The sequence below is a fragment of the Pararge aegeria genome, chromosome 6 (assembly GCF_905163445.1).
Source record: "Pararge aegeria chromosome 6, ilParAegt1.1, whole genome shotgun sequence".
Taxonomy (NCBI): domain Eukaryota; kingdom Metazoa; phylum Arthropoda; class Insecta; order Lepidoptera; family Nymphalidae; genus Pararge; species Pararge aegeria.
Window position 1 is genome coordinate 20,675,562 of NC_053185.1, and position 14,662 is coordinate 20,690,223.

At 34.7% G+C, this 14,662-nt stretch overlaps 1 protein-coding gene across 1 annotated transcript; it reads left to right on the plus strand.

Moving 5' to 3' along the window:
• Positions 1–319: 319 nt before the first annotated feature.
• LOC120624329 lies at positions 320–3,924 on the plus strand. The gene is made up of 4 exons (XM_039890794.1): positions 320–565; positions 1,066–1,189; positions 1,406–1,522; positions 1,691–3,924. The coding sequence occupies exons 1-4, from the start codon at positions 545–547 to the stop codon at positions 3,922–3,924; spliced, it is 2,496 nt and encodes an 831-aa protein (XP_039746728.1). The 5' UTR covers positions 320–544.
• Positions 3,925–14,662: the final 10,738 nt, after the last annotated feature.

Consider the following 14,662-nt stretch of genomic DNA (forward strand, 5'->3'; position numbering starts at 1 on the left):
ATTTATTTTTCTTAAAAAATAATGTTTCTATGCTTTTGAATGTTTTTTAAGAATGAAAAATAATTGCAAAATTAATGTTCCAATGTTATAGTATCGTTTTAAAAATACGAAAAAAAAACATTGTTTCGTTAAAATTAAATAATGTTTCATTGGATGTTCCACGGTAGCCCGCGAAATTCAAATTTTCGTACGTTTTTTACAATTTGCCGGCCATTGTCAAGCTTTACATTGAACAAAATATGATTCGCGTGAATGTGTAATGTGTGTATGTGTATTACTAATACTTAGTATTATTTTATAAAAATAAAATAGTCTAAAATTATTCTAAATGATTCAAACAAATAAATTATGAGGATGCATTTGAGCACTCAATTTGTCTAATAATAATCAAAGTGCATTTAACTATTTCCGCTAAGTCGATTAACCTTGACCGAGTGAATCAGTTTTGTAACAAGTGTCATAAACGTCGTTCGTGTTTTATTATTATTAATTACTTTGCAATTACTTTGAGTTACTGTTTTGGTGATTTATCATCGTAATAAAAATGGAAGAAAACGGAAGCGGGGTAAGTTTTATTGCAATACAATTACTAAATAGAATAGGTAAGACTTTAGACTAGGTAATTAGGTATTCATTTTGACCGTTATGCGTGTATTATAATAGGCTTGATACATAATAATACCCAAGTATTTATTGACTGTTTACACCTTCGATCAAATATTTATGGTAGATGCACAGTTCCATATAAAAAATGCGTATAAGGCATGCCGTGATAAATCAACATTTTTTGGTTAAAATAGGTTTTATACCTATTTTAACTATGGTACCTAATTAATTATTATTGTTACTGGGTCGTCATGCCGGACGCCGCTCGGCGTATACCGTGTTCGATTCCTGGCACGGTCAACACTTGTCTGATGAGCGCATTGTTAGCTGGTTGTACAATATGTATCGAAATGATATATTTTGTATTTATTTAATATGTAGATATGTGTAGTTTGGAGCTAACCGACCGTGAATGTGAAATGCGTCCAATATTTATTTATTTTATTTCTTGTTATATAGGTTCAGTCCTTAGCACAGCTATTAACTAAACGGAAAAAATTGATGGATCTCCGAAACACCATAATATCTATAGACACATGCAGAACAGAATTGAATACCGTAGATCTTGTGGCAAATCATCACAGTAAGTATTTATATATTTAACTAACAGTATAAAGCTGAGAATTTGTTTATGTTGTTTGGTTGAAAGCGCTAATCCACTGTTTCAAAATTATTAAAAATACTTTAATACAGCTAAATCTACGAAAAATAATGTAAATGTTTAGATGGTTGTTGTTCAATAACAAAGAAACAGCTAAACAGATTCTGATAATAATTGTTTTTTTTTTAATGTTTGTAGGTAATCCCGTTACTCCATACTCAAATGAGCAACGATCCATTTCTCCACTGCCATTTTCACCCCTTACTCCACTTATTGCTATGAAAACAACTAACAAGAACATCAGTTTATCAGAAGGTAGGTGTATCGCAGTTTTGATTCAAATCTACATTATAATATTATATGATTACAAGTAGCTATAAGATATATATTTGTGTACATACGTGTCTTTACTGATTCGAGTTTAACTAATTTGATCCAGGAAAAGTGAGATGACGATTAATTACAGGCAAGGTGTTGTTTCAGGTCCATCTAATTCAGGTGTTTTACAGTCAGATATAGAGAATATTGTGTCTGTTCCACCATGTTCAACCGAAACGCCATCTTCATCACCACTTCGACCGATGTCCCCAGAAACCCAAGAACTGTTTAACACACTAAGTGAACATCAGAACATATTATTAGACAATAGGGATATTTCACATCATGAGGATATCGTATGTGATTTCGATAGCGATGATAGTGTTAGGGATCCGAATTTTAACATATGTCATAAACGAGGTGTTAACATAAGCGAGTCAACTACTTCTTGTTCATCTTTGAATAATAATGAAGCATGTGCTAATAATTTAATGTTATTAGAAGAACAGCATAACGATATCGAAGTTAAATCAACTACTGATATACCAATAGAACCAGTACCCGTAATAAATGATGATGATACTGTAAAAACTGGTAGACCAAAAAAAGGACGTAAACGTAAATATCCTCAGAGTCGTGATGAGAGAAAACGTAATAAATATAATAATATAGAATATACAACAACTAAAAATGAAATAATTAAACCTAAAGTTTTTGTAGACTATCGGTGCAAGTGTTTAAAAAAATGTGCTGACTTAATTCCAGTAGAGGTTAGAAAACAAGAGTTTGAAAAATTTGTTAAACTAGGTTCCTTTAACGCTCAGGTGCTTTACATAATATCTTGTGTCACTGAATATAATAAAAAACGTAGTTACACTATGTGTAACGTACCCGGTGCAAGAAAAAAGCCCAGACAATTCTATCGTGTATATAAGATCAAAGACGTACAGGTATGTCGCGATATGTTTTTGAAAACATTTCAAATAACGACTCAAAAAGTCACAGTGTCATTAAAAAAACGTAGAAGTGGCGAACCTATTGTGGATGGTAGGGGAATACATAGAGGTGACATAAATAAGTTGACAGATGAGGATCATAAATTCATTGTTGATATTATTAACAATCTTCCGAAATACGAGTCACATTATCGAAGAAATAATAACAGTGGCACTTTATATTTACGACCCGGTATGACAATAAATAAAATTTATGATATATATACAAAAGAACACGCAGAAATGTATGGTATCGATCGCAAATGCGCCTCCTTTGCGACATTGAAAAAGATTTTCTATGCTGATTTTAATTTAAAATGTAAAAAATTAAAAAAAGATACTTGCAATAAGTGTGATCAATTATTCAATCAAATCTCTAATGCCAAAACTGAACAGGAACAAGAAGATGCTAAAACTGAGAGGCTTAAACATTTAGAAAGAGCAGAAATGTTAAGAAATCAGATGAATCAGGATTTTATAGACGCAAGAAACATACCGGATGTTGAGTGTTTAACCTTTGACTTGGAAAAGACATTGCCACTACCGCGGATACCAACAAATGTTGCCTTTTATAAAAGGCAACTGTGGCTTTACAATAGTGGTATCCACTCTGCATCTGATGACGTAGGACACTGCTATGTTTGGGTCGAAGGTGAAGCGGGTAGAGGGGCGCAGGAGGTAGGATCATGTTTAGTGAAATATATTAAAACAAAACTACAGCCGTCTGTTAAGAATCTTATACTCTGGAGCGATTGCTGCGGAGGGCAAAACAGGAACATTAAAATAGTGCTCTTACTAAAAACTGTCTTAAGTTGTTGTCACTCAACATTAGAAAGCATTACATTTCGCTTCCTTGAATCTGGGCATACCTTTTTACCTAACGATACGGACTTCTCTAAAATTGAAACTGCTTTAAAACATCACCAGCGTATATATACAGCCGAAGAGTATATAGATATTTTTAAAAATGCTAAAAAAAAGAAACCGTTGCAAGTACAAAGAATGGAGAAAGCTGATTTTTATGGAACTGAAAAGATTGAAAAAAATATAATGAACAGAAAAAAATTTAGTGACAAAAGTAAAGTAAGCTGGCTAAATGCCAAAGAAATAAAAATAGAAAAAAATAAATTATACTCAATATTTATGAGAACTTCGTTTGAGGAAGAGTTTAAGGAGTTGCTTATAGACAAAAAGAACAGAGAAATAAAGAAAGATGATTTAATTCTTTTGTGGCCTAACGGAAAACCGATCGCACCAGCTAAGTTGGCCGATTTAGAATCAATGTACATGTTTATACCGGAGGACTGTGTCCAGTTTTATAAAAATTTAAAAAGTTCGGATAAGTTTATCGATGATTTTGATGGGTTTGGCGGGGAGCCTGACTTCGAGATAATTGATGAATAAATCATCAGTTTTTTTTAACTAAGTTTTTTATATTTGTTGAAAACTTATTGTGTGCTCAAGTTATTTTCTAATATATTTTTGTTTCATTTAATTGCTAAAGCTTCGTTCATTGCAAAAGTTGATGATTTTGATTTTTTATTTTAACCGATTTCTTGTTAGTCTTAAGTTTTTCATAATAAATCCTTCTTATTTCGTAACAAGTCGTATTTATTTAAAATTAATAAATGTGGAACGTTTTTACAAAATATACTGAGTGCTACTTCATACAAAAAATATTTTTTCAAAAACGTTCCAAAACGATTTTTCCAAAATACCTATATTTCAAACAGCAATTTTGAAATAATACTACTATGATAGAACAATATTATTGTAATACTTAAATAAAACCTACAGTATTGAATTATCCTAGTTCAAACAAAAAAATGCCGAGTCAAAACACAAAAATGTATTTATATTGGTTTCAACTAGTTGTGGATTGGAACATTTTTGTATAACTACGTCCAAATATGAATTGGTCATGGACACACACCACAATCTGTAAAACATATTTTAAAATTATTAACTTACTTGATTGTTTAAGTTTTTGATAAACTCTAGATCTAAATAATTTGTCTTTACCAGTTGAACATCTATCGTGGACCTCCAGAGTCTGTTCCCGGGAATAATATCTACTTTGGCATTAGTCTAAAATGAAATGAAAAATAATTAAAGTACCTAGCAATGAATATCTTTGCTATGTACTTATACTGAAGTACTAAGTACTGACTAATAATTTAATTATTAAAGTAAGTATATCTATATTTGATGAGGGGATGTCTGCCATTGCCAGACGGGTGATCAGTCCTATGTAAGGACCATTCCACCCTATTCCCCATGTTTGAGACACAGGTTTTACTGGTGTCCCGGCAGGGTCCCCCCTGAAACCTACCAGTCTCTGTGGTGAACCTAACAATATCCCCTAAGGTGAGGTTTGCTAGGTCTTCTTCACTTATTCTATCCTTACCTTGTAGTTCCCATCTTACCAACACGTACAAGGGGCACTCGGCTATAAAGTGAAAACTAGTTATCACATCACTGCACTTTGAACAGGATGGGATTTATATTTACTAATGAGAATTATTAGGAAGTAAGTACCTATATATACTCACATACTGACAATAGCTCCAGTAATTTGGGTCAGTTATTTGCTGACTGTTGTTTGAGCAACAGCCATGGTCTTGACCTGTCCCCGCTGATAACTACCGTCCGCTAATAGCCTTAAAGATGTGAGAACCTAGACAAAAAGTGATTAGCCATGCTTTTTTTTAAACCTACGTTCATATATAGATGATGTCTTTGCACAAGGTGATTTTAGGTACTTAATAACAACTTACTTTTATGTGCACTGGTAGTCCATCGACAGCATTTAGTGGTTAGTGCCTCTTTAAGGTCCTCGCACGAGTACAGCACACAATTTTTACCCATCCGAAACAAGTGTTGGAACTTCGAGGGAAATTCGAACGGATTACTGGCGTCACGTATAGATCGCCGGTGTAATTTTCGTTCAGATTTCTCCATTTCACTTGAATAATAAGAGCCCCAGAAAGCACGAGACATGTTTTTTTCGACTTTAATTCGTTAACAGAATTTTAAACCCACGTCTAAGGACGGGGATAAAATTGTCTCTTTCAAATGTCAAAAAAGGATAGTCTTTCCCCTTTCATTTCTTCCCATGCTATGGGCGGGGGATATATATCCACGAGAAATGTCAAACGGGGATAAATTTATCCTCTCCCCTGTTGCCGTGCTCTGGCAAGGGGAAAAGATAATTATATCCCTTGATAGAGGATATAATCGGGGGATATAATTTATATCTCCTGCCCGTGCTAGCCCTGCTGGGACTCCGCCATTTCATTTAATATTTACTATTTAATTTTATGCATCTATAGGTTTCCCTTAGAGAGCGAAAATCATAGGACTACATGAATTTCTTAGGGAATAGAAAAATCACAGCACTTTATTTGTGGTAAACCCAATGATTACATTAAATGCATAAACAAACCATAGTTTATATACTAATAATTGATAGTATGCTTTCGCTTTGAAAATAAAATAATGGCCCGTACTAGATTCTCAAAGAAAAGTATATGATCTATGGCGGTGACGCGGGTTTGACAAGATTGATTGGCGGGAAAGAATAGTTAGCACGGATTTGAATTAATTAATTGAGAAAAGGAGATGAAGTAATTTATGTTGATAGAACGTTACAAATTGGGAATAGGTGACTTATATTAGAAACGATATACTTAACAAAATATTGTTGTGGCGGAGCAAGAGTCGTATTTAGGTGAGTTGTTAAAAGTGTTTGGCGTAGTTGGCGTGGTGGTTGGTTGGTAGTGTTTGGCTACGGTGATACCTGATGTTGCATAAGATAAGTATATCTCTAATATCCTATGGGTTATATCATATGTGGAGCCCTAGCTCTATTCTACTTACTACTTATTATTACTTATTACTATATGTAGCAGAGGTTGCTCTGTACAAACAAGTTGTTCAAAAAAGTACTGGTGTTACAAGTGATAAGAAGATTCATTGTCTTGTATCAAAGTGCCTAGCGGTATAACATATGTCAATGTTGTTATTGTGTTTATAAACCTTGGTTTAATTGATTGAATAAAAGAGAAATGGTATAGTTTATTGCCAGGGGTCTTCTCTGCCGAAGACAGCATTCCGAACCGAACCGAATTCAGGTAGTAGAGTCATTTATAGGTAACAATTAATAAGAGAAGCTTAATATACAGTGTTAATCCGGTCTGGTTGTTTTATTTTACTCCTTGGGGAGACAGCGCTATAGAGTACAGATCCACAACACTGCTCTAATAAGGTTTGTGGGCTTTAATGACATCTTTTATGACATTAATACTTTGATAGTATGACATAAGTAAGGAAGAATAATATTCATGACAATAACTGCTAACTGCTAACTGCTAAGAAACTAGGCATTTAGCTTCAATAATACTATTAATTAATGAAATATATCAGTGCCAGCTTGAACATTGTTAGTATTGAAGTTAATAACTAGTTTGGATTCCTTTAGGCCTAGGTCTAAAGGAATCCAAACTAGTTTTAAAATGATGATGCACATCAAGATGCACTGATGAAAGCCAGATAGCTAGATCAGTGTTTAGTTAGTCGTAGTTGCCGGTGGGCTTAGGTCTAAAGGAATCCAAACTAGTTTTAAAAGGTTTGGATAGGTTAGGTTAGGTTAGAACATGAATAAGACGGGTGCCCGGCCGCAGGCCGGTCATTTAGCTTCAGTTCCGTTTAAAAAACACAAAAAACAAAACGTACCAATACAAAGTACTCTTATTCATAGTAGAAGATATATGTAAAATAACAATTAATTTAATTTTTTTTTTTTTTTTTTTTTCACTTACACATTAGGCCCGTCGCGCCGCGCCACTACTATATGGGGCGAAGGTGCGAAGTCGACGGCGACGACAAAGTACCGAGTCTAAGGAGTCTGATGGCGGCGCCACACAGTGGCGTTATATCTCTATAAAAGTGGTGGTCTTGTATTATGTTATTTATTAATGGTATTATTTTAATATCATATCAATATTGTACCCCGCACGGGGGGGAGGTACGGGTAGGTAGTGACGAAAAATAACGATACGGGACTCTTACGAGGTCTCGCAATCGGAATGAGTTTCTGTGACTAACATTGTTTGTAGCAGGTAACGGGGAATCAGGGTTCGATTCCGGTGAGGGAGCCTGAGAAACTGCTACCACATCCAAGGAAGGCAGCAGGCGCGCAAATTACCCACTCCCTGCACGGGGGGGGAGGCACGGGTAGGTAGTGACGAAAAATAACGATACGGGACTCTTACGAGGCCTCGTAATCGGAGTGAGTACACTTTAAATATTTTAACGAGGTAAAATTTAAGGGCATTGAGGGTCTGGTGCCAGTGGTTGATTAGATGCACACACTATACTTTTTATAATTATCCTATACAAGTACCAGTACAATTACTGGTAATGACATAGAGTTGAGTTTGAGAATTATAAATATTTCAAAAGTATCGAATAATCAATACACGAACTGCCCACACACTTGTAAATATAGACGCGCAAGATCGTTACACGAACCGCTTACCATTATAGTAAAGTACTATGCAAACACACATAACATATACGCAATAAGGGAACTTTAAATTGGAGATTTTACCCTACCACACCCGTCTGTCTCATTCAAAATTCAAAATTCATTTATTTCAAGTAGGCCTAATATAAGCACTTTTGAAACGTCAAGTCTGTCTGTTTGTAGTGATTCTACCACCGGTTCGGAAGGCAGATTCTACCGAGAAGAAGCCGGCAAGAAACTCAGCAGTTGCTCTTTTCCAACATCAACAATTTACATTTTGCGTTTTAACATTCATTTTTCTATCTTGTGAGAGCTGAAAGCGGAGCCGGATGCTTCCAAGCAACCTTGTCATTAAAAAATTCATCAATTGTATAGTAACCTCGCTCTAATAAATGTGTTTTAACAAATTCTTTAAACTTGTGCATTGGCAGGTCCAAAATCACCTTAGGAATCATATTATAAAAGCGTATACTCAATCTCACAAATGATCCCTGTACCTTACGCAGACGATATGCAGATGACACTAATTTATGACCATTTCTTGTAAGTCGACTGTTTATGTCCACTTTTTGTTTATAAAGACTAATATGTTGTCTTACAAATACTATATTGTTATAAATATATTGTGAAGCTACAGTAAGTATGCCTATTTCTTTAAACTTCTCACGGAGGGATTCGCGTGATTTAAGTTTATATATTGACCGTACAGCTCTTTTCTGCAATATAAATATAGTTTCGATATCAGCTGCTTTACCCCATAACAAGATTCCATAGGACATAACACTATGAAAGTACGCAAAATAAACTAACCTAGCTATTTCAACGTCAGTAATCTGTCTAATTTTTCTGACTGCGTAGGCAGCCGAGCTTAGTTTACCCGCTAGTGAATCTATATGGGCACCCCACTGTAGCTTATTATCCAAGGTCACGCCCAGAAAAACTGTGGAATTCTCTATTTTTAGTGATTCACCATTTATCATTATATTTTTATCAATTTTCTTTACATTTGGTAAGATAAATTCGACACACTTTGTTTTTTTTTGCATTTAAAAGTAAGTTGTTAACTGTAAACCAGTGCGACACATGCGACATAACACGGTTTACTTCGTCAGAGTTATCTTTACTCCTATCAGTCTTAAAAATTTGAGATGTATCATCTGCAAACAATACAATGTCGCATGTTCCACTGACATGGTACGGTAGATCATTTATATACACTAAAAATAGAAAAGGACTCAAAATCGAGCCTTGTGGGACACCCATTGAGGTATTTGAACCCTGAGACTTTGCATCATTTATGCAAACTCTTTGGGTTCTATTGCTGAGATAAGAGGCAACCAAATTTAGTGCAACGTTTTGGATACCATAGTGGCTTAGCTTAAGAAGCAAGGTTTTATGATCAACACAATCGAAAGCTTTAGATAGATCACAAAAAACACCCATGGCGTTCTGTGAACATTCCCAGGCATCATAAACATGTTTTATAAGTTTAGCGCCTGCGTCCGTTGTGCTACGACCTTTAGTGAAGCCATACTGCTCAGGGTGTAGTAAGTTATTTACATTAAAATGATATAAGAGTTGATTTAATATAATTTTTTCAAATATCTTACTAAGAGCTGGTAAGATTGAGATAGGTTTGTAATTGTTTATATCATTTTTATTACCAGATTTAAATAGAGGAATGAGTTTACTATGTTTCATTAGGTTCGGGAAAGTACCTAAATCAACACATTCATTGAAAATTATGGCTAATAGAGGAGCAATGACGTCAATAATTTGAGATATTACCTTTACCGACATTCCCCATATATCACCTGTTTTCTTTAATTTTAACAACTTGAAGTTTTTACTGATATCCGATGCATCTATATGTTTGAAATGAAATAAAACTTTGCACTCATTAATGTTGCCTCTTAATAAATTCTGAGCTGCAGTAGGTGAGGAATTTAGTGAATCTGTTAACAAAATAGGAACATTCTGAAAAAAGTTTTCAAAAGTACTAGCAACTTCTGTATCAGTAGTTACCATATTATTATTAATAATTAATTCAAAATTTCCGTCTCGAGATTTAGTTTTCCCAGATTCATTATTAACAATTTTCCAGGTTGTTTGTATTTTGTTTTCAGATTTTACTATCCGATCTTTAATGTATAGCGACTTAGCTTGTCTACAAACATTTTTAAATGTTTTGGAGTAACTTTTTACATATTCTAGGAAAGTTGGAGTCTAATTGTATTGTTTTTCATCATATAGCTCATACAACTTATCCCTGCTTTTGTAAATGCCTATAGTCGCCCAATCACTAAACCTCATTTTTTTATTAGAATCTATGTATTTAAAATTAAATACTTTATTAAATGCACTTTCTATTTCATTGAAAAGCGTGCGATAAAGATTGTCGGGATGACAGTTTTCAAAAAAGAGAGCAGGAATTTTGGCTGATATTTCACCTTCAAATCGCGTCAGTTTACTCTGAGTTATCGGCCTGTACTTAACAATATGTTTATTTCTATTTGTACCAACAACAGTAATTTGTTGGCCACAATGATCTGACCTTAAATTGTTTAATATCGATTTACCTAAGATATCACAGTTAAAAAAAATATTATCTAAACAAGATGCTGAAGTTGCTGTGATTCTAGTAGGTTCATCGAAAGCATTATTCAAATTAAAGCATTTAAATAAGTTTAACAACCTAGTCGTAGTAGTATTATGTAATAAGATATCAACATTGAAATCCCCGCATACTATTACATTTTTAGTAGACATACACAATCGCTTAAGGACATCTTCCATTACATCCTCGAATTGGTTGAAATCACCTGAGGGGGGATGGTACACACACACTATTATAAAACGCTCCAGCTCCACACAAGACAGTTCAATTATGCGCTTCTAATATAAGTCACCTATTCCCAATTTGTAACGTTCTATCAACATAAATTACTTCATCTCCTTTTCTCAATTAATTAATTCAAATCCGTGCTAACTATTCTTTGAATAAAAGAGAAATGGTATAGTTTATTGCCAGGGGTCTTCTCTGCCGAAGACAGCATTCCGAACCGAACCGAATTCAGGTAGTAGAGTCATTTATAGGTAACAATTAATAAGAGAAGCTTAATATACAGTGTTAATCCGGTCTGGTTGTTTTATTTTACTCCTTGGGGAGACAGCGCTATAGAGTACAGATCCACAACACTGCTCTAATAAGGTTTGTGGGCTTTAATGACATCTTTTATGACATTAATACTTTGATAGTATGACATAAGTAAGGAAGAATAATATTCATGACAATAACTGCTAACTGCTAACTGCTAAGAAACTAGGCATTTAGCTTCAATAATACTATTAATTAATGAAATATATCAGTGCCAGCTTGAACATTGTTAGTATTGAAGTTAATAACTAGTTTGGATTCCTTTAGGCCTAGGTCTAAAGGAATCCAAACTAGTTTTAAAATGATGATGCACATCAAGATGCACTGATGAAAGCCAGATAGCTAGATCAGTGTTTAGTTAGTCGTAGTTGCCGGTGGGCTTAGGTCTAAAGGAATCCAAACTAGTTTTAAAAGGTTTGGATAGGTTAGGTTAGGTTAGAACATGAATAAGACGGGTGCCCGGCCGCAGGCCGGTCATTTAGCTTCAGTTCCGTTTAAAAAAAACAAAAAACAAAACGTACCAATACAAAGTACTCTTATTCATAGTAGAAGATATATGTAAAATAACAATTAATTTAATTTTTTTTTTTTTTTTTTTTTCACTTACACATTAGGCCCGTCGCGCCGCGCCACTACTATATGGGGCGAAGGTGCGAAGTCGACGGCGACGACAAAGTACCGAGTCTAAGGAGTCTGATGGCGGCGCCACACAGTGGCGTTATATCTCTATAAAAGTGGTGGTCTTGTATTATGTTATTTATTAATGGTATTATTTTAATATCATATCAATATTGTACCCCGCACGGGGGGGAGGTACGGGTAGGTAGTGACGAAAAATAACGATACGGGACTCTTACGAGGTCTCGCAATCGGAATGAGTTTCTGTGACTAACATTGTTTGTAGCAGGTAACGGGGAATCAGGGTTCGATTCCGGTGAGGGAGCCTGAGAAACTGCTACCACATCCAAGGAAGGCAGCAGGCGCGCAAATTACCCACTCCCTGCACGGGGGGGGAGGCACGGGTAGGTAGTGACGAAAAATAACGATACGGGACTCTTACGAGGCCTCGTAATCGGAGTGAGTACACTTTAAATATTTTAACGAGGTAAAATTTAAGGGCATTGAGGGTCTGGTGCCAGTGGTTGATTAGATGCACACACTATACTTTTTATAATTATCCTATACAAGTACCAGTACAATTACTGGTAATGACATAGAGTTGAGTTTGAGAATTATAAATATTTCAAAAGTATCGAATAATCAATACACGAACTGCCCACACACTTGTAAATATAGACGCGCAAGATCGTTACACGAACCGCTTACCATTATAGTAAAGTACTATGCAAACACACATAACATATACGCAATAAGGGAACTTTAAATTGGAGATTTTACCCTACCACACCCGTCTGTCTCATTCAAAATTCAAAATTCATTTATTTCAAGTAGGCCTAATATAAGCACTTTTGAAACGTCAAGTCTGTCTGTTTGTAGTGATTCTACCACCGGTTCGGAAGGCAGATTCTACCGAGAAGAAGCCGGCAAGAAACTCAGCAGTTGCTCTTTTCCAACATCAACAATTTACATTTTGCATTTTAACATTCATTTTTCTATCTTGTGAGAGCTGAAAGCGGAGCCGGATGCTTCCAAGCAACCTTGTCATTAAAAAATTCATCAATTGTATAGTAACCTCGCTCTAATAAATGTGTTTTAACAAATTCTTTAAACTTGTGCATTGGCAGGTCCAAAATCACCTTAGGAATCATATTATAAAAGCGTATACTCAATCTCACAAATGATCCCTGTACCTTACGCAGACGATATGCAGATGACACTAATTTATGACCATTTCTTGTAAGTCGACTGTTTATGTCCACTTTTTGTTTATAAAGACTAATATGTTGTCTTACAAATACTATATTGTTATAAATATATTGTGAAGCTACAGTAAGTATGCCTATTTCTTTAAACTTCTCACGGAGGGATTCGCGTGATTTAAGTTTATATATTGACCGTACAGCTCTTTTCTGCAATATAAAATATAGTTTCGATATCAGCTGCTTTACCCCATAACAAGATTCCATAGGACATAACACTATGAAAGTACGCAAAATAAACTAACCTAGCTATTTCAACGTCAGTAATCTGTCTAATTTTTCTGACTGCGTAGGCAGCCGAGCTTAGTTTACCCGCTAGTGAATCTATATGGGCACCCCACTGTAGCTTATTATCCAAGGTCACGCCCAGAAAAACTGTGGAATTCTCTATTTTTAGTGATTCACCATTTATCATTATATTTTTATCAATTTTCTTTACATTTGGTAAGATAAATTCGACACACTTTGTTTTTTTTTGCATTTAAAAGTAAGTTGTTAACTGTAAACCAGTGCGACACATGCGACATAACACGGTTTACTTCGTCAGAGTTATCTTTACTCCTATCAGTCTTAAAAATTTGAGATGTATCATCTGCAAACAATACAATGTCGCATGGTCCACTGACATGGTACGGTAGATCATTTATATACACTAAAAATAGAAAAGGACTCAAAATCGAGCCTTGTGGGACACCCATTGAGGTATTTGAACCCTGAGACTTTGCATCATTTATGCAAACTCTTTGGGTTCTATTGCTGAGATAAGAGGCAACCAAATTTAGTGCAACGTTTTGGATACCATAGTGGCTTAGCTTAAGAAGCAAGGTTTTATGATCAACACAATCGAAAGCTTTAGATAGATCACAAAAAACACCCATGGCGTTCTGTGAACATTCCCAGGCATCATAAACATGTTTTATAAGTTTAGCGCCTGCGTCCGTTGTGCTACGACCTTTAGTGAAGCCATACTGCTCAGGGTGTAGTAAGTTATTTACATTAAAATGATATAAGAGTTGATTTAATATAATTTTTTCAAATATCTTACTAAGAGCTGGTAAGATTGAGATAGGTTTGTAATTGTTTATATCATTTTTATTACCAGATTTAAATAGAGGAATGAGTTTACTATGTTTCATTAGGTTCGGGAAAGTACCTAAATCAACACATTCATTGAAAATTATGGCTAATAGAGGAGCAATGACGTCAATAATTTGAGATATTACCTTTACCGACATTCCCCATATATCACCTGTTTTCTTTAATTTTAACAACTTGAAGTTTTTACTGATATCCGATGCATCTATATGTTTGAAATGAAATAAAACTTTGCACTCATTAATGTTGCCTCTTAATAAATTCTGAGCTGCAGTAGGTGAGGAATTTAGTGAATCTGTTAACAAAATAGGAACATTCTGAAAAAAGTTTTCAAAAGTACTAGCAACTTCTGTATCAGTAGTTACCATATTATTATTAATAATTAATTCAAAATTTCCGTCTCGAGATTTAGTTTTCCCAGATTAATTATTAACAATTTTCCAGGTTGTTTGTATTTTGTTTTCAGATTTTACTATCCGATCT

Coding starts and splice junctions, on each gene's coding strand:
- LOC120624329 (XM_039890794.1), top strand. CDS start 545: ATGGAAGAAAACGGAAGCGGG. Junction 566..1,065: donor TGGAAGAAAACGGAAGCGGG/GTAAGTTTTATT, acceptor CTTGTTATATAG/GTTCAGTCCTTAGCACAGCT. Junction 1,523..1,690: donor GAACATCAGTTTATCAGAAG/GTAGGTGTATCG, acceptor GTGTTGTTTCAG/GTCCATCTAATTCAGGTGTT.